The 18,242-nt window shown below is 43.2% G+C and overlaps 1 protein-coding gene across 7 annotated transcripts in view; it reads left to right on the top strand.

The window, feature by feature from the left end:
* Positions 1 to 18,242, top strand: part of AKAP13 (A-kinase anchoring protein 13) — a 206,373-nt gene that overhangs the window by 85,773 nt on the left and 102,358 nt on the right. For all 7 annotated transcript variants that reach the window (XM_069026211.1, XM_069026215.1, XM_069026214.1 and 4 more), the window contains exons 7-8: positions 5,374 to 5,557; positions 16,655 to 16,844. In XM_069026211.1, the coding sequence (XP_068882312.1) occupies positions 5,374 to 5,557; positions 16,655 to 16,844 (374 nt within the window). The remainder of the gene's footprint in view (positions 1 to 5,373; positions 5,558 to 16,654; positions 16,845 to 18,242) is intronic.

Below are 18,242 nucleotides of genomic sequence, written 5' to 3'. Positions count from 1 at the left end.
AGTGGCATTTAAAGGCAGCTATTTAAATGGAACAGATTGTTACACTTTATGCCTAGAAATCAAAATTTAATATGTATCCTGAGGATGTTTGCAATGTAAATGCAGGACTGTGATGTTCTATTTTAAATTACTGAAGAGAAAACTAGCTAACTAGAAAACCACAACTGAATATTTTGAGGTATGAGTAATGATTATGGCTTGTTTATGTTGCAGTGGGGAAAAAGAAGGGAGAAAAAAATTAGGGAGGATCTAAGGCTCAGGTATGAAAAGCTAGAGACCTTAATTGTATCACTAGTAAACAGATCACTTTCTAAATAACTTGGAAGTAATATTCTGACAAAACCTTTGAGGAAACAGTCTTTTCATTTTGCTTATTAAAAGTGAGTGGTGAAACCCAGAGCTATGGTTAATTTTTGGTTGTGTGGTTTGGTCATTTTCTGAGGTGGTGCTTCAGGAGCTGGTTAATTTTGACAGAGGGTTGCTGTGATCACTGTGATATGGAGCAATTCCCCTGGGAGTGTAAGGACTGCTGTGAGATAGTGAGCCAGGTTTTCAAGCAGATAACCAGGCGGCCATCAGATTACATAGAACACTTGAACTGATTGCAGTTACTGATGTGTTGAATATGTACAGCTTCCAAGAAATGCTATGGGATAAACACCCATCTTCAATAAGTAATGGGAAATTAAACTCCCTGACCTCACCAGGTAGGGGGTGGGTATAGAGGAAAACTCTCTGCCCTGGTTTGAAATAGTCTGAATGTATTAGGGTTATGGGTTTAATAGCTTCATGTACAAAACCAGTAGGATTTCAGTGTACAGGACAACATGAGTGTCACCTCGAATAGAGATCATGAATTGGGGTTTTTTTGCAGGAAAAGGGAGCATGTCTGAAGAGAGAAGGTAACCAAAAAAACCATCTTATTTTAAACAAAAAATCCTAAAAAAGCTTTCAAAAACTTTCAGAATTTGGTTATTAGGAGCTAGCCTTTTTTTCCCATGGAAGGATGCTAAAGTTACGCTGCTGATGATGCATTTCAGACACAGAGCTTTAATCTGTTCATCTGCTGCACTCTTGTTATAGTTTCCCTTGGAACCCTTTCAGTGTGATAGTTACAGGTGTTCTTTGGTTGGTTTTCATGTCCTTTCCAGTCTGCTGCTCAGCTTCTGTGCTCTGATAAAGCACGGTGTGGTATAAATCAGCATGGCCCATTCAGTGCTGTCAGCACAAAGTGCTCTGTTCAGCAGCAGTCCTTGATAAGATGTAAAAAATCTTTTCCATACCTAAATTTAGTGCCCTCTGCAGTGGAAAATGGGAAGCAGAAAGCAACTCTTGTTCAGACAGCATCAGAAATGTGCTGCTCAAGACAGAGATGTACCGTTCAGTCTGTGGCTGAGAAATTGTTGGCAGGGGAATGTTCCTGTTCCCTTTGATATTAGCAGGAATGGGGACATAGAGATCTTTTGGTGTGCTTTGAAAAATTTCTTGTTTATCAGATTGAGAAAGGAATTACCCACACATCTTTTTATTAGCTGAGCTCATAACTCCAAACACTAATCTTTGCCTCGACGTTTCTGCAGTGCAGTTGTCTGCTGGAGCCTTCCTCTAGAACCTTGGTGTGAGGTGGCAGCTTGGTTCTGGGGTTTTTTACCCTTGTTTCTCAAGGACTGATCTGAGCAGTGAGGGCATTTCCAGCTGAAAGCAAGATTTTGAGGCCAGATTTGATGGTAGATTTCCAAATTGCTGAGTACACGTGAGTTTGGGTGAGAGCCTAGTAAAGGTCACCAGTGCAGGAAGACTAAGCAATGCTACCCCATTCCGTGGCTGGCTCATGAGATGTCTCAGGGCACGGAGGATAAACTGAGCATTAGGTGTAGGTTACTCTATCTGGAACCTTATTTTTAAAAGGGAGCATTAGGTTTTTTCTGTTATTTAATCAGGTTTAAAATGAAAAGTTCTACTTAGTGTTCTTGGGCATGTCATACTCAAGGGTTTTGGTTTTTTCCTTCAATGCTTATTTGTTTTGTGCTAATAACACCTTAAACCTTAATCCTTTACTATTAGCAAAGTACATTTGACAGTCTTCTATGGAAATTTGGTCCTCATTTGCGCAGATAAACTGTCTGTTCATGTATCACAGTGGAAGAAAATTACACAAAAATAATTCATCCAAAGTCGTGTGTTTTGCCAGCTGGACTAGAGTACCCTGCCATTATGGGGCAATAATCATATGTTTCAACTCTTGCCTATTACTAGGAAACAAGAAAGGAACAAAACAATCTTGGCCTTTTCAGTATTGTATGTCTAGTATTTTCACAATTTCCTAATTACCAGAAGCTTCTTGTTGGCATTCAAACAACAGCCATTTTAAGATGAGGAGCTCTTGCTTGGTATGTGGTAGGAGAAGGAGCTCTGGCTTTTGCATGTTAAAGCTTTTGATATTCTTTCATGCTTGGGATATGCATTTTGCACCATGACAAGATCTTAAAATCATTGAGTAGATTTTCAACATTTTGTGTGACAAGCTTCATCCCTTCGAAGGTAGGAAGTCTGAAGGGATCTGTCTGTCTTCCTCCCATTTCTATCCAGCAAAATGTCCATACTTGATGCAGACCAGCTCTTGTCTAGTTTTGAGCAACACCATACACCAACAGATGTATTTTCATTATATATTAGTAGTTAATCCAGCCCCACAGATGGCACATGCCTTTTTAACTGTCACCATGCAAGTTTTGCACACTCCAGAACCTTCCAAAGCCACTGCCTGGGGCCCCTGCAGTTGTTGGATGTACAGTACTTTGTCTCTTCGCTGCCATCATCTGTGCCCATCTGTTAGGGTGGCCTCGTGCCAGGTTCTGTGTCAGGCAGAGCCTTCCAAAATTGGATAGTGAGCTTGTGTGTTTAATATGCTCTGGTGGCAGCACGCCACCTCTTCTTGTACAGATCCTGTGTGCGTTGCCCAGAGGCACCAGGGCAGGGCCACATTCACTTCAGTTGCATTTGCAGACACCTCCATCCAAACTCTGGAACTACCCTGTCCACTGATTCAATGATAAAGAAGATTGTTTTAATAGAACAGGAAAGATGTTCTCAGAAGGTGCAGTCATGAGCAGATTGGGACAACTGGGGATGCATTGTGACAACTGGGAGGGGCCATTTAATCTGTGGACATGTGAGACGGAGGCAACCATTTGGCTCAGGGACAAAAGGAATATCTGCCTGCATCTTGCAGAACTTGAAGCTGGTAGTGTGTGTTTGGTGGTGTACCATGAGTTGGTGAGCAGAAGATGCTTCTCCCTGTTGGTAATGCTCTCAGCTGCTGGAGGAAGAAGCATTTTGGTCCAGGGACCTGTGCTTATGCTTTGCAGGTCTACACTGCTCAGCTCTGGGCAAGGCTGTCTGTTCTGCTTAGGAAGATGATTTTCCCTTTCAACAAAGCAGCTGGAACAGGCAATCCCATGTGAGAACAGAACGTGGCCAGACCAGTGCAACACATCCTGTATTTGGATGGCTGTTGTTTGCTCTAACAGAAGTGCTATTGTGCCTCCTACCTCTCTGTAGGAAGAGATACACCACATTAATTATGTTCACTCTACCAGTCAGTGTACAGGTAGTGTGGGAGCTTTGTGCAAGTTCATTGAGTAAAACTTTGAGCACTGGCTTTCACTGTGGGTAAGTCCTACCTGTATCCACATTTTGCAGCCCTTTCCCTTGTGTCTGTGTATATGGTGTCTTATTTTTCATTTTTCTTTAAATCCAGGGCTGCAACCATTGATTAACCTCCTTGTTGTGCTATTTCTAAATCATTACGCTCTGTAATACCCAAATAATAATACTCAAATCCTTCATATTACTTAGCCAAAGGCTGGGAATTTGTCTCTGGGAGAGCTCAGTCATTCCCTTTTTCTCTGATCAGCTGGAACCTCCATTCAGACACACTCATGTATTCAGGACAGCTTGGTTTTTGCTTTACGGTAATCATGAGGAGGTTAGGGGGAAGGCTTGGTTTGTAGCCCAGAGACCTAATTTGGAGTCATTTGGAAGAGAAGTGGTGCCAGAAAGCCTTTGGTTCTTGAATACAGATTAGTTATTCAGAATTTGATCCAAAAAGTTGTGAAAAATTGTGTGTGAGGCAGGGGAGAACTGCCCGTTTTTGCTTTGTTCTTAAGGTCTTAATGACGTCCCTAAAGAAAGTAAGAAAGAACAGCAGCACTTTGAAGAAGTGATTTCTCTTGGGGCACACTTCTTAAAAAAAAAAAAATACAAGATTAAATCCTAAAGCTGTTATGTGCATGCATTTTAAAACCTGTTGTATAGGTTTGGCTGGCACCCAAATTAATAACCCAATAAATCATTTCTGTGATATTAAAGGGTTTATACCAAGTGTGCTCATTGGCATGGCTTTCTGAGACCCAGTTGGTGTTTTGTTGTTGTTGCTGTCAGTCAATACTGAAATCCTTTGTTAATTAAAAGAACAAATTTTTATTTCTTGCAGTTTTTTTAACCCAAATGCTTTTGCTTTTCATACAGAAATAACAGGCTTTGATCTGCAAATGCTGGATTTCAGCAGTGCATCTGGAGCTCATTTCTGGTTAAAGCTTTTCAGAGCATCATTCTAGGGCTGCAGCTTTTGGAGTAGGGGGATATTTTTCTGAGATGAAAGCTCAGGCTCAAGAGTGACTTTTACCAAATTAGAAGGTCACAGTTATTAAGCACAAAAAACAGCAGCGGAGATTGGTAGTTTATAAATGCTGCTACTCACAATGACAGAGCTACTGTATAAAGCTGAGAAAAGCTGGTCTGAGGTATAATCAAACAAGGAAGGAAAACCCTTGCTACTTTTTTTTTTTTGTCTCTATGAGTTTTTAAACAGTTCTTTTTTATAACTGCTTTGGATTTGTACATGAAATGTAATTTTTTTTTTTTTTTTACTTCATGCCTTGGGACAGATCAGCATCCCGTTAGGTAACAAAATTTGTCTGTCCCTAAAACCTGATCCTGAGTGTGTGAGGAGAAGGTTTGGACATCCAGGAAAACCCACCTGACCATGCTTTTGTTTGGACGTGCTGTAGCCACGTGGTGGCTGTGGCTGTTTAGGAAGTGATGAGGTTTTCACATTGACCAGTGGTCGGTCTCAGCATGAGAGGTCCTGAGCACTTCCAGTCCCACCATAGCGTGTCCCTCACTTTAAGACTGGTGTCTCCTGCATATTGGCAATCAGGCTGTTTTTCCAGGTGCTGCAGGTTCCTTTGGGCTGTCAGCTCCATGCCAGCCGCTGTGTGTGGTGGGGCTGGGATGTGGGATTATAACATTCCCCAAACCCTCAAGCCTACGAATTCCCATTTCTTTCTTCCTTTTGTTTCCCCTTCCCAGAGAACATCCCTCGGGAAACACTGATGCATTTTGCGGTGAGGCTGGGTCTGCTGCGGCTGACGTGGTTTCTGCTCCAGCAGCCGGGTGGAAGAGGAGCTCTCAGCATCCACAACAACGAAGGGGCAACGCCTGTGAGCTTGGCCTTGGAGAGAGGCTACCAGAAGCTGCACCAGCTTTTGACAGAGTAAGGATGATTTGGTGGTTGCTCTGCTGGTTTTCCATTCTCTACTGTTGCTTGGCTTTGCTGTACATTATCACTCCATGGTGTCTAAGTGCTATACTTCCACCCTTAAAGGCAATTTTGGTATAATTTTGCTTTTAGTGTTCTTGCTAGCTGCAATGGGGGCAGTCCTGAGGGTTAAGGGGAAATGGAGTAATATTTTTGGGGGTAGGGGGGGTTCTCGTTGCTCAGTGTTCTGCGTCCAGCTGTCTCATAAAGCCCAAAGTGAGTCATTGTATTATTGACTAAATAAGACAGATCTTATGTAAACACAAATGAAAAAGCTTTTCTTCAAGGAAGCACAACTGCCCAAAAGAGGAGAGCTAACAGGCATTGTGGTGGTGGTGGATTGTTGTGTTTGTACTTCTTAGAGAGGGAGCTTTTTAGTTAAATGAAATAGTGATCATTATATTGAAATAAGGCAGCATCTTGTAGAGAATAGGCATTTTACCAGTACAGGTTAAAAAAAATAGGTAAGAATTAATGTAAATGTAAAATGTAAAAGAAACCAGAATATTTAACAGAAACAGGTCTCTTGTAAATGGTCTTGAGAAGCAGCCAGGTCTTACAACACATAGCAAGTAGCTAGTGGCATGAGCATTTATTGCACTGCTTTACAAGGAATCCTTTGGAAGATGGCAAGTTATTTTTGAATAGGAAATGTTTGGAGATCTAGCTTTAATAGCTAAGGCTAATAAAGACAAAGAGCTTAAAACAGTCTTGAGGGGGCTGTTTGTATAGGAGAAAAGATTTGGTCTCTGTGTGTGTTAATCTGATGCCTGGTTCTCTTAAGCTTTGTTGTAAACTTTGTGTTTCTGAAGTGACTTCTCAGATACTTGGGGTTTTTGTTGAGTGACCCAATGTCATGTTCAGGAGTCTGCTGTGTTGTCCACTTTATCACGCAACACTCCCTGTTACAAATTGTAAATGATTCTGCTTTCTATAGTTGCTGGGTGCAGTGTTGGGGGACAGAAAATATGATCTGTATTGCTGGAATGATTGCATTTACGTTTTATCTTTAAATTCAGGCAATCACATGGAAAGTGAGGGTGAAGGAGAAGGTGCAGTGTGGGATGGGACCTATTCTTTAATAACTTCTCCTGCCACCCTTGCTGGCATTAATACAGAGAAGATGACAGTGTTACATTTTTCTCCATCAAGTTCAACACTCATACTGTGAAAACACAACCATCTTGCAGGCTATCTTGTAAAAATGGGATGTGCAAATTCATTCTGTAACTGCAGCAAGGTTCCCCAAGGTGAGACTAACCACATTAATAGGCTTTGCATACTGTCAGGAAGCTTAAGCTGGCCAAAACTTGATTATAGAGCTCACAGCAAATACTGCAACCCTAATGGGAGTAGAGCTGGTAATTTAAATAAAAATAGGGAGTAAACAAAACTATTACAACAGCTATTCATGTATTTGGTGAAGTATTTCACAACTGGCTCCAGTATTGGAATGGCAGTTCTCACTCAGTGGAATGGAAGGAGGACTGGGATTCCATGACATTGTCCTGTGCCCTTGCCTGTAAGGGATGCTGCTGGCCTAATCTATGGGATTTCTCTGATGACCTTTGTGATTTGTCTTTGAAAATAAGACACAAGGAACTGCAGAAATGTTGCCATCAAGGTCCCAGTTCCTGTTCTTCTTAGTATATCCTTCAACTGTTCTTTGTGATTTGTTTTCCTCTTGGACTGCTGGGTGGAAATACAATGTGTAAACATCTGACAGCCATGCCACAGGTCCTGTGACTCTGAAAACTCTCCTATTCCCATAAATCCCTACAAACAGAAGTCCGTGGATGTTGGAAATCATGGTTCCCCTTCTCAGTGGGCGGGATGGTGGTGGAGCATTGTGATATGACCTTGGGACTGACTGGAGCAGTGACACAGGGGCAGCCACAGCCCTTCCCTGCAGGAGGGTGATGGCAACAAAATGGGCACATCCTGATTCCCCAGCAGTGATTTTTATTATTCTGAGCATTTTCTGCAATAAGCTGGGATTGAGATTTGAAAATCCCTATTGGGAGGAGAAATACTGAGTTTCAAAACACAGAACATTCTGTGAAGAGAGCGAGTGTCATTTATGTGCTGTCAAAACACAAAGGACACTGTACAACCTCCTTTCTGCACTCTGCCTATGCTCACGCTGTATAATCCATGCACACAAATTTGGCACACAGCTCATCCCACTCAGCAAAACACAGAGCAGCAACGCATGTTAGTGAGGGCCCCGACAAAGGAGTCATTATTTTTACAAGTAATTAAACTGCACTTCGCCAAATAAATGAATGCAGCGTGTTTTGTGATGCATTATCCTTGCAGGGAATTTATTGTTCTCTTGCTTGCTAATTTGCAGGACCCTGCATTTTACAATGATTCTCCCAGCCAGCATTGGGAAGGGGTGAAATTCTGCCATAATTAGGATACAGTCATTAAAGAGCAGACATAAAACCTTCTCCGTTGTTGTAGTTTTGCCTTGGTTTGTCTGCAAAGCAGCTTGATTCAGCTGCAGTGTAAATATTTTTCTCAAAAACTAATTACACTGGTGGCATTTTGAATTTCTGTATATCTGATGAACTTTCCTTTCTCAGCTTTTGCAGTACTTCATGTAAAAAAAATGAAAGGTGTTTCCTATATAAGTTGTCCATCCCTGGAAGCGTTCTGTTCTGTGGTTTTCACTGGCTCTTCATCCTCAGACAGGAAGGGTGCTGGTTCTTTTGAGACCCAAACAAGGAGCTGTCACAGAGCCCATGTAGGTCACCAGGGATGGAGAGTCAATAGCAGCATTCATTAATAAATATTCATATAAGCAAATAAATATTCATCACCAATAAACATTCATCAGTTGTGCATCATTCCTGAGGGGACTTGCTTTATCTCCAAGATGAAAGCTGCACAGTAAACACTGTCCTGCAGTGCAGAAGGGCAGTAGTTTTATCGGGAAAATAAATATATAAAGATTTTTATATAAAGATAACTTTGGAAATGGCACAGTTTGCAAAGCCCTCTGAGTTTCAGCCATTTCCAAGTCATAGGCATGAGTTCCAGAGAGAAGAGCCTGTGGTTGAAGCCTGTTGCTCCCCAGCGTTGGAGCTGAGTGATGCTGACTGCAGGGCGCTGGCTCTGGAGAGGCAGCACAGTCACTAAACAGGCTGGGGGAACTTTGTGAGTAACTGGACAGCTGCAGAGTGCAGGGGTTGGTGTTTCCCAGTGCAGTCAGGGCAGTAACACAATCCCCTGCCAGCTCCATGTTCTGCAGGGCTCTTACAGCAGTGGGGAAAATGGCTCCAGGACACCGGGGGCGTGCGGGACTGCAGAGAGGTTGCAAGTGCTGCTTTGTAAAACATACAGACACTGACCTGGTTGCTGATTTTATTTCTGTCTAGTAGCATTTCTATCCCCAGCAAAGCCAAACACTTGTAGTTCCTTCACAGCTGAGAGTGATTTATGTCCTCTGAAAAAGGGAAGAGAGAGAAAACTAAAACCGATTTAAAAAAAAAAAAAATTGCATTTTTCTAATCGTTGCAAAGAGTTGCAACAGTCTCTAAGTTTTTTACTGTAAACCTTTTTCACTTTTGCTGGTTTCTCTGCTTTTTGCCCAAAAGTGCTTCTGCACAGCTTTGGGATTGGTCTTCCCTTCAGATTTCCTGGTAACAATCAGGAGGCTCAGTCTGTGAAACTGCAAATCAGTACAAGTCTGTATTTCCAAAATTAAAATTATTTAATTAACACACATGAGGAATAACTTGCTGGTAGCAGAAGGGTTTTGGGAATGTTTTGCAATCCACGATTATCACTTGCTATTGTTCTTATTTTACATAAGTAATTGATGAAGTCTGCGTTGTAATCTCCTGGTGCCTCTCAAATAAGGAAGCTTTTTCAGTGGCTTTACTTTTATAGCTGAATACACTTTCCTGCTTTTTTGAGCTGGAGCTGCAAGAGGATTTGCCTTGTATGTTAGGTTTTTTTTGCACCCCAATTTAGCAGGCCCTTTAAGCAAGTGTTTAAATTCAGAAATACCCAGTTCATGTTCAGCAGAGTGCTTAAGCATGATCTTAAAATTGCTCACATGGTATACATATATTTTATTTCTGGCTAAGCAGAATCAGGGGCTGTAGGGTTTATTGAATTACTGCTGATGTTTCTCCATCTGTTCTTCGACTCCAAACCAAAGCAACAAATCCATTTGATTGGTATGGGGGGAGCTGGGTTTTAGGTATGGCTTGCTGTGGTGTGGCAGGAGAACAGTTGACTTTGTCTTTACAAGTGATGGCACAAGATTAATGTGCTAAGAGGGATTCAGAAATGTTGGAAGGGCACTGAAAGAGGACTCTCAGAGAAGTGTGTTAAGGAGATGCTGTTTAACTGCAGACAGTAGTGTGTCTGGAGCAGTGTGGGAGAAGCAGTGATCTACAGGGTCTAGTTTTGTGGCTGTGTGTTTCTGATCCTTAGGATTTTCAATTGAAGCACCATCATTTAATAGCTTTAACATCATGATTAGAAAGGTGCTGAGGTGCTGTGGGTTTCTTTTGGCCACAGCAGAGGAGCGCACTGGGAGTGGGAGGATGGGGCAGCCAGGTGTGAACATGATGGAGCAGGAAGAGTTTGTGTTTCTCTCTTTCCACCTACTCACCCACATCATGCTCCAACTTTTACTGACTTCCTGGTGTGTTCCCACGTCCCTATGAAGATTTGTATTTTCATTCTTTGGCTCCCTCCTCTCCTTTGTTTTGTATGTAGCCACCTCTGAATACAGAAGAGAGAGAAGGCTTAGTCCATGTGGTAGAAACAGCTTTTTACTGATTCTGATTTCCCACTCAGAAATTGTAGTCCTGGGAGATCATGGAAACAGACCTGTGAGGATGAGAAAGAAGAGATTTAGAAGAGATCTCAGAATATTTGCTAAGATATGAGAAGAAATTATTTCCCTTCCCCCGGCAATCCTGATCTGGAAGTGTTCCCAAAAATTATATGAGCCATAAGTGCTGGACAGCCTTGTGTGGTTAGTCAGTGATTATGAGAGACCAGCTCTGTTTCAGGATAAATTTAGAAAATGCAGATAAGTGGTTTCCCAGAACTACTGGGTTTTTGGCCTCAGGCATGGGCTAGCTGCATACCCAGTTAGGATGCTCATATTTAGCAGATTTGCTTCCAGCAGTGACATTCATGGTAGGGTTTGCAGTTTGAACAGATTATTGTAGAAGAAGACTTTGTAGACTGCTGTGCCAGAGGCAGCCAAAGGGATGGCTTCTTCTTGGGGTTGTGTTGCAGAGCCACCAATCACGCTCGCTTGCAGCATGTGGAGATGTTCTGCAGAGACAACTCTTCTTCCATATCACTTGTCCTGATCTGAGATGCTGTTTTTAGCTGTAAACACTGCTTGCTGAAGTAGTCTCCATGACGGTGCTTTTTTATTTAAAATGCAACAAATGGCATCTGTTTTCACTCTTGAGTGCTTTTCATAGATCCACCTTAAATTTCCTTTGTTTGCTGATGAGACTCCAGGTGAACACTGGGTTCTGTGTTGGACCTACAGCTCCACATCCTGAGCAGGGCATCCTTCTTGTTACATAAGGCTCTGAAAATAAAACAAATGGAAAATGCGTTTAATAGCAGTTACTCTTATGGAATGCAGACTGTACTTTTTGGCAAATATAGTTGATGACAGTGTGTAGCTGTATTTCTATATATTTTTTTTAAATGTATAATTAACATTGGGGCCTAAGAAATGCTTGGGTTTAGAGGTTCAGACTTTGTATTTGGAAATAGTGGACATGCTCCCTTAGGATATGTGCATCTGCAAGCAGCTGTTGGAGGACCAAGCCAGCTTTTCTCTATGTTTTGCTGCTGTATAGTGTGTTGATCAATGAGAAGTTAGCATTACATATATTGAATTCAATTATTAAATATTTAATTTTATATCAAAGGGTAGGTTATGCAATCCTGAATTCAGTTTGGTGTCAGAACCCACAACTGCAGTTCATGTTTGTGTGAGGCACTGTTAGGGGTTAGTCATTATTTCTGCATCAGATGAACTTTAACTCTTTCTTCCACCATCAAAACTATTCAAATTAGTTAGCGATACATAGAGTTTTCTTATATGAGAAACATTTTTTTTTCTACTTTCCTGGGGCGTTTGGAAGAGTTGGAAACACCTAAAGCATGAATTCTGTGTTAGTTAAATCTCTTTTAAATTTGAAAATGGTTGGTTTATTTTAACCCATTCTAGCACATACTGGTTGCACATGTCTTCTAGGTCTCATATACACTGCATATGGATGGTTGTAAAAACGAAGAGGAGCAAGAAAGTGTTTGTGTGCAGTAATGTTTTGTGTAGCACGGAAGATTTGGGTGCAGAGTTGTTCATACAGATACAAAGCCTTCATTACCCCAACACTTCTGCAAATAACACTGAAGTTCTGTTTGGTCAGATTTCTCAGATTGGTTTAACTGCTGGTGACTGCATTGAGTGTGGGTGCTGGGTTTTCCCAGGAGGGATTGTTGGCTTGATTTAAATTACCCATGCTGTGGGCATGGTGCCCAATCACCACCAATCCTATCCCTATAGGCACCATTCCTTGTTTATCCCAGATTACAGTCTGTCTGATCTGGTATTTTCACTGTGATACCATAATAATAGTAATAAAAAGAATGTAAGATTAAAATTCAGTTTAGTTACTTTTTTATTTACCTAACAGATAAGAGTGTCTAAATTCTGGCATCTCCTAGCTTTTCACTGCAGCCATAATGGTAGAGGCTTTGTTTAAATTTTTTTTTAATTGATTTTTCCTTTTTTTCATTTTTTCTTTACCACATGGATCTGGGTGCTGCTGCTTTCAAAATAAACCCACAGATGTTGTCAGGCTTGCAGTAAGATCCTAAGAGCTGGCAATGCTACTGAGCTTGTTTTGTTTCAGCTCAGAAATCTGGAGGGGATATCCCCAGGAAATAACACCTTGAGTTTCCACACTGCCTCCCTTGCCCCTTTGCGAAACTGTGGGATAAATCTTCCTAACACAAAGTTGTGCTTAACTCACTGAGGCTTTTTCATTTGTTTTCTGGTCTCTTCTTCCCTCCTTTTCCTCTCCCCTCTGGCTCAAACTTTGTCTCTTGGTACTGGAAAACAGGCCTGCTGCGAGCACCAGCACGTCTGAATTTCAGACCCTTGGTACTGAACAGTTTCTGCAGCTTTTGCAGGCAGGCAGAGCTTTTGATCAGGTGGTGGTTTGGTTTTGTTTTTTTCTTTTGTTCTCCTTTTCTCACTTATCTTCCCTCTTCTTAAAAATCTCTTGCCCATATCTGCCAGAAGCCAGGAGCCGTGCCGTTCCTCTCCTTTTTCCGCCACTCACTGTCTGCTCCCCTGCCAGATGAGGAGAGATTCAGCACACGAGCACAGTGTGGCTGTGCCTTGAAAAGGGACCAGTCTACTTGGGCAGTGCTGGGAGGTTTAAATAAAAACTACTTCCTGTGGTTTGGATGGGGCTTGGAGCAACCTGGTCCAGTGGAAGGTGTCCCTACCGATGTTGGAACTAGACAATCTTTAAGGTCCCTTCCAACCCAAACCATTCTGTGATTCTGTGATTATGTGATCTAGCATCTTGTCTTACATGCCAGATGGGCAGGACGTGATTCTGTAGTTTCAGCAATCTAATCAGCTCCCAGATAGAGCAGGACATGGCCTTGAGAGTATTTTGAAGTATTTTTGCTTCTCCTCTCTCTCTGTTTGAAGTTGTCATTCTTCTTTGAGCCACCTTTCTGCAGATGAAGGGCAGGCTAGTAAGTCTGTCCTTTCTTTCAACCAAAAATTTCCCTTCTGGGTTTGCCTCCATGGGACAGAAGCAGCAAGGACCAGAGCTGGAGAATTTCTTCCAGGCTTTTTCAGTGGGTCATGGCATGATTGTGCAGAGGGTAGAGCTAGTGAACACTATCAGCCTTCTCAAGCAGTCCTTGGTTTTTTAACCAAGATACTTTCTTCTGTGAAAGTTGAGCTCAGAGATGTTTCTTATGAAATGTTCAGTTCACTGGTATCTGTTACCTATTTTGATGGGAAACTGCTGAAAAGGGAAGATGAGGAAGATTTGATCCAGGATGGTTAAATCTCCTAAGAAGACAGATTTCCGTTGTTGCTGGCAAACTGTAGCAAGCAGGATTTTTGTGCTGAACAAAAGCAGATTTTCAAACTTCTTGAAGGCTGGAGTTTGTATACATATTTTTGCTAATAAATCTTCAGTAAGTATTTGCGTATCTGTTTTTATCTCCTGGTAGAACAGCTTGGATATGCACTCCTATACAACCACTACAAAAATTCCAAATCTGGACAAAATAAGCATCTTTCACAGCCAGGAAGTACAAAATGCGTAACAGCAAAGCTTTTTTCCTGGAAGAAAGTGTGTTTTTATCATCTCTCAATAAAACTCAGGACTTGCAGTGAGATATGCAGGAAAGGCACAAACAGTGAAGCTCAGTGTATGAGGGCAAATGAGCAGGAGTGTCTTCTCAAAAGAGCTACGTGGCCTTGGAAGTGATTGCCTGAACCAACAGTGGTGGGAAAATGAGTTAACGCTTGTGAATCCTCATTTGTCCTCTCTGCTCCAGACCATTAGTGCTGGGATGGAGCAGAGTATGAAAGGGATAATTTGAAGGAGGCAATAGATTGAGCCATTCGCTATCTCACTGCTTAATTTTGTGTAACGAAGGTGACTGCTACTAAAAATGAGAGCTCGGAGTTTGTACTTGGCTGAATGTGAAAAACTTCTTGGCTTCTCAAAAGGTTAAAAGCTTTTCATAAAGGGTAACACAGACTGGCAGCTTGAATATGAAAAGAAACTGCTCTCTTTGTAAGCAAAAGTGACTATTTGATCCATCTGGGCCGTGTGAAGGTTGTGGATTGCTGGAGGGGTGGACACACTCACGATGTTGAAGGGGACTCTGCCTGTCATCCTGCTCCAGATTGAGCCCTTTGAAATTACTGAAGGCCCTTTGAGGCTCAACAAGTCATGCAGGCAGCTTTGTGGGTGCTGATATGGAGATGCCTGTGAGGGCCCTTGAAGCTGATGAGAAAGTGGAGCAGATTCATCGCACTCAGTTCTTTAATCCAGCTGCTGTTGTCCCCATGAGTGGGTGACTGTGGGCTTTGTGCTGGCTGCCTGGTTGTACTCTGAGAGTGGCCCTGAGTACAGTGGTTTCTCATACACAGCTGAAGAGAAAAATACTCCAGACAGAAATGCCTGTGTTTCCTCGATAAAGGAAAGTAATTTCTTTAGTTGCTTGTAAGGGCTCAGTTGACTTCAGTGCCTCTGTGGATTTGTACCAATCACCACCAGAAACTGGATGCTTCCTTCTGTTTCTCTGTGGAAATATTGATTCTGCTTAAATTAAGTGTAATTCTGCTGAAGTCAAGTCATGATTGAGATAAATGGTGGTGAATGGTGGAAGCCATAGTGTTGCTTTGTCTGAATTTCCTTGCAGATTTAACCCAGAATGAGTCAGAGAAGGAGGTGGGTGGTTGTGCCAGGGCAGAGCAGGGGCAGCCACTGCCACCACCATTGCCTGCACAGGTTTTCCCCCCTGTGATGAACCATTTGACCGTTTCCCCACCCTGCTCTGCCCATTCCTGTTGCTGATCATGGTGTTTGCTCGTTATGACTTTGCTTTCTAGATTGCTTGGCTTCCCAGAGAGATTGTCCTGTGGCTTGCTGAGGGGCACTTGCCTATAAGAAAGATTTGCAGCGTTTGAAGTAAGAGACCTGTCAGCAAAGATGCTGAAATCTATGTGTCATTTTTACCCGCTTGATGGCATGCATTTGCTGTTTATGTCCCTTCTAGAGTTCCTAATTATTTGAAAACAACCACAGCTCTGCCCCTTCCAAGGAAATCTGTAGCTTGGCAGCAAAGGGAGATCTGGGAATGGTTAGCCTCTGCAGCAGGGGGGGGACATCATAGAATCATGGAGTAGTTTGGGTTGGAAGGGACCTTTAAAGGTCATCTAGTTCGATCCCCAACCCAGCTCACAGGTGGAGCTGGGTCTCAGTAGATGCATCCCTGGTAGAAGGAAGACAGGGAAATTCCCATTTCTTGCACCGCTGAGCAGGTCAGAATCATCCCCTGTTTGGGTAACATTCCTGGGGTTTGGCTCCCTGTCTCTCCTGGGGGATGCAGGGCTTGGTGGGGTGGTGCACAAGCTGCTCTGTTTGGGATGATTAAAACAGATTTTGGGTTTCCTGGATCAGTTCTGATTCAAAACGAAATCTATGAACCTGAAGCTGGTGATCACCTCAGTGTTTCCTCGCCACCTCAAAGGTCCTTCATGAGACCTGAGGAATTACTGCTTTGAGTCACAAGCTGGTGCAAAATCAGGGTTTGATGTTCTATAAGAGCGACTGAATAGAAATTTCTATTTACTACATTTACCTACTAAGTTATTTTTCATTCTGATCTACAGCATCTTTTTTCCTCTCTTTCCTCTGGATTGGTAAAAAGAACGCCCATGACAGTGCTGCAGAAAAACAGCTGTCTAACAACACTGAGAACATCTTGCACAGAGGCAGTTTCACAGAGCAAGTTAAATTCATTTCAGGAGTGAAAAAATTGCTGCAATTTGATGGCTGTTGGGTGTTTGTGCTGGCTTTGGTGTAGAAGTTATACCATCTGTACCATGATAGTTTTCATTCCTTGCAACTTGTCCCTTTGCTGTTCTGCCTTTCAGGTGTCTGCTTTTCTGTGACAGCTGCTTTGGTGGTCTTCACCCATGATAAATTCAATTTAAAAAGCAGTTGTCATGCCCTTTGCTGCTAGTCTGTCATAGTCTGGGGTAAAAACCATTGGCCTCTACCTGAGAAGGACCTCATGAAATAAAGCTCGTGGCTGGCATTAGCTCTAAATCACATTAATTTTCAGGACTGAGGAGTGTGTGTATCTGTCTGTCTGGCCCTGGAGCCGGTGCCGTGCTGCGCTCGCTCCGATGATTAGATGACTGTCCAGAGTGAAGGAGAGCGTGTGTATCCTGCCATGCAGGATCCCTCCTTGCCTGCCCACTAACCCACCCTTGTTTTCCAGGGAGGGAGCCAGGGAGCCAGACTCGTGGAGCACCCTGTCTCACACCGTGCACTCGGGGGACTACAGCGTGAAGCACCACCGCGGGCTCGACGTGTACCTGCTGACAGCTGAGGCCAAGGAGGGGACAGCGGCCAGCTGGGAGAGGGACATTCAGCACCTTCAGATGCACATGCAGAGCCACCACCACCAGGTGAGCAAAGGGCTGAGGGGGTGGAAGAGAAGCAGATCTGGCTGGTTGCAGCCTGGTACCTGGGGAGGATTTTACATGTCAGCATCCTGCAGGGCATGTTTCCCTAGGCGTTTTCTCTCATTCATTATTGAGCGTCCAGGTGGACACCTGCCCATTTGCTTCTTATTTGAACATGGGGAGATCTGATTAAGCTGTATTAGACAGCAAATGTTCTCTCTCAGAAGAGAAGCAGGCTCAGGGCTGTGCAATGCCAGCTTTGTTTTGCCTCTCTCTGCTTCCAGCTCCTGCCTTCTCTGTTAGTTTTGGACCCCCTTGGATGTGCAGGAACACCTCCCTGGAGACATGCTGACCCTCTGTCTGTCTGGCAGACATTGGGCAGCTTAAGGCAGGCTCTGGAGTGAGGCTTGGGGTGTGGGCTATAAGCACGGTGGGGACATCTCTGTTCAGAGGGAAAGTTCAGGGTCAGAGAGACTGAGAGGAAAGTCTCTGCAATGGGTGATGGAAAAAATGGCTGTTTCAGTAGCACTTCAGTGTAGGACTCAGAGGACAAGCCTGCCTTGGCCACACAGGGTTTGTGTCCATGATGGTCCCTTCACTGTGCTCCTCTCGAACTGTGGTGGTTGGACCACAGGAGCTGTAGAGCTTTGGAAGGGCTTCCTCCTGCTGCTTAAAAATCGGTGCCACAGGGTCTCAGTTGGGATGGGAAGGTGAAACATCAGAACACTTTTGTGCCATTTCTCAGAAACACCCACATGTCTGTCACACAGCTGGTATCACGTGGGCGTTCCTTCATCAGATCACATATCTGCGGTTGCAGAGGTGCAGAATCTAAACAACAGGATATTTTTCTTGCTTTAACTAAGAGAGGGGAGAACTGGTGTGTGCAGCCAGTGGGCTGGGGGGATGATCAGAGGAATGGGCCATCCTGAGCTATTTTCAGCCTTTCCTGAGTACCTGAGATGTTAATTACTCCCAATCTCAACAGGAACTGGTGGCATGAGTGGTAATTCCAGGCTAACTGTGAAATCTCTTCCCCTTTCCATCAAAAGACACTAAACCATGGCAAGCATATGCGGCTCACTGCTTGTTTGCTCATGCAAATGCCAGATAGGGAATGTTTTGCCTGACAATGAAATCAGAAATAGACTTCACTTTCCACCGCTGTTTTACTTCATATCTAATCTGATTTGAATTTGGAAAGCAGCCCTGTAATTATTTCATTTAGGTTTATTTTGGGTCAGTTGAAAGCCTGTTGGCTTCCTTTGGTGATGGCTGTATTTTTCCGGCTATCAGCAGAGTGACTTCACCATGAGGATGCTGGGGCTGCTGCAGCCTCTCCTTTTTAAAATCCTGCTTGTTCCCAAGCAAGTGTCACTGTTGTCTGTGTCTGCCCATCCT

This window comes from Aphelocoma coerulescens, chromosome 10 (genome assembly GCF_041296385.1).
Source record: "Aphelocoma coerulescens isolate FSJ_1873_10779 chromosome 10, UR_Acoe_1.0, whole genome shotgun sequence".
NCBI classification, from domain to species: Eukaryota; Metazoa; Chordata; class Aves; order Passeriformes; family Corvidae; genus Aphelocoma; species Aphelocoma coerulescens.
The sequence above is the reverse complement of the archived record's forward strand: the minus strand, read 5'-3'. Positions and strand labels throughout refer to the sequence as shown.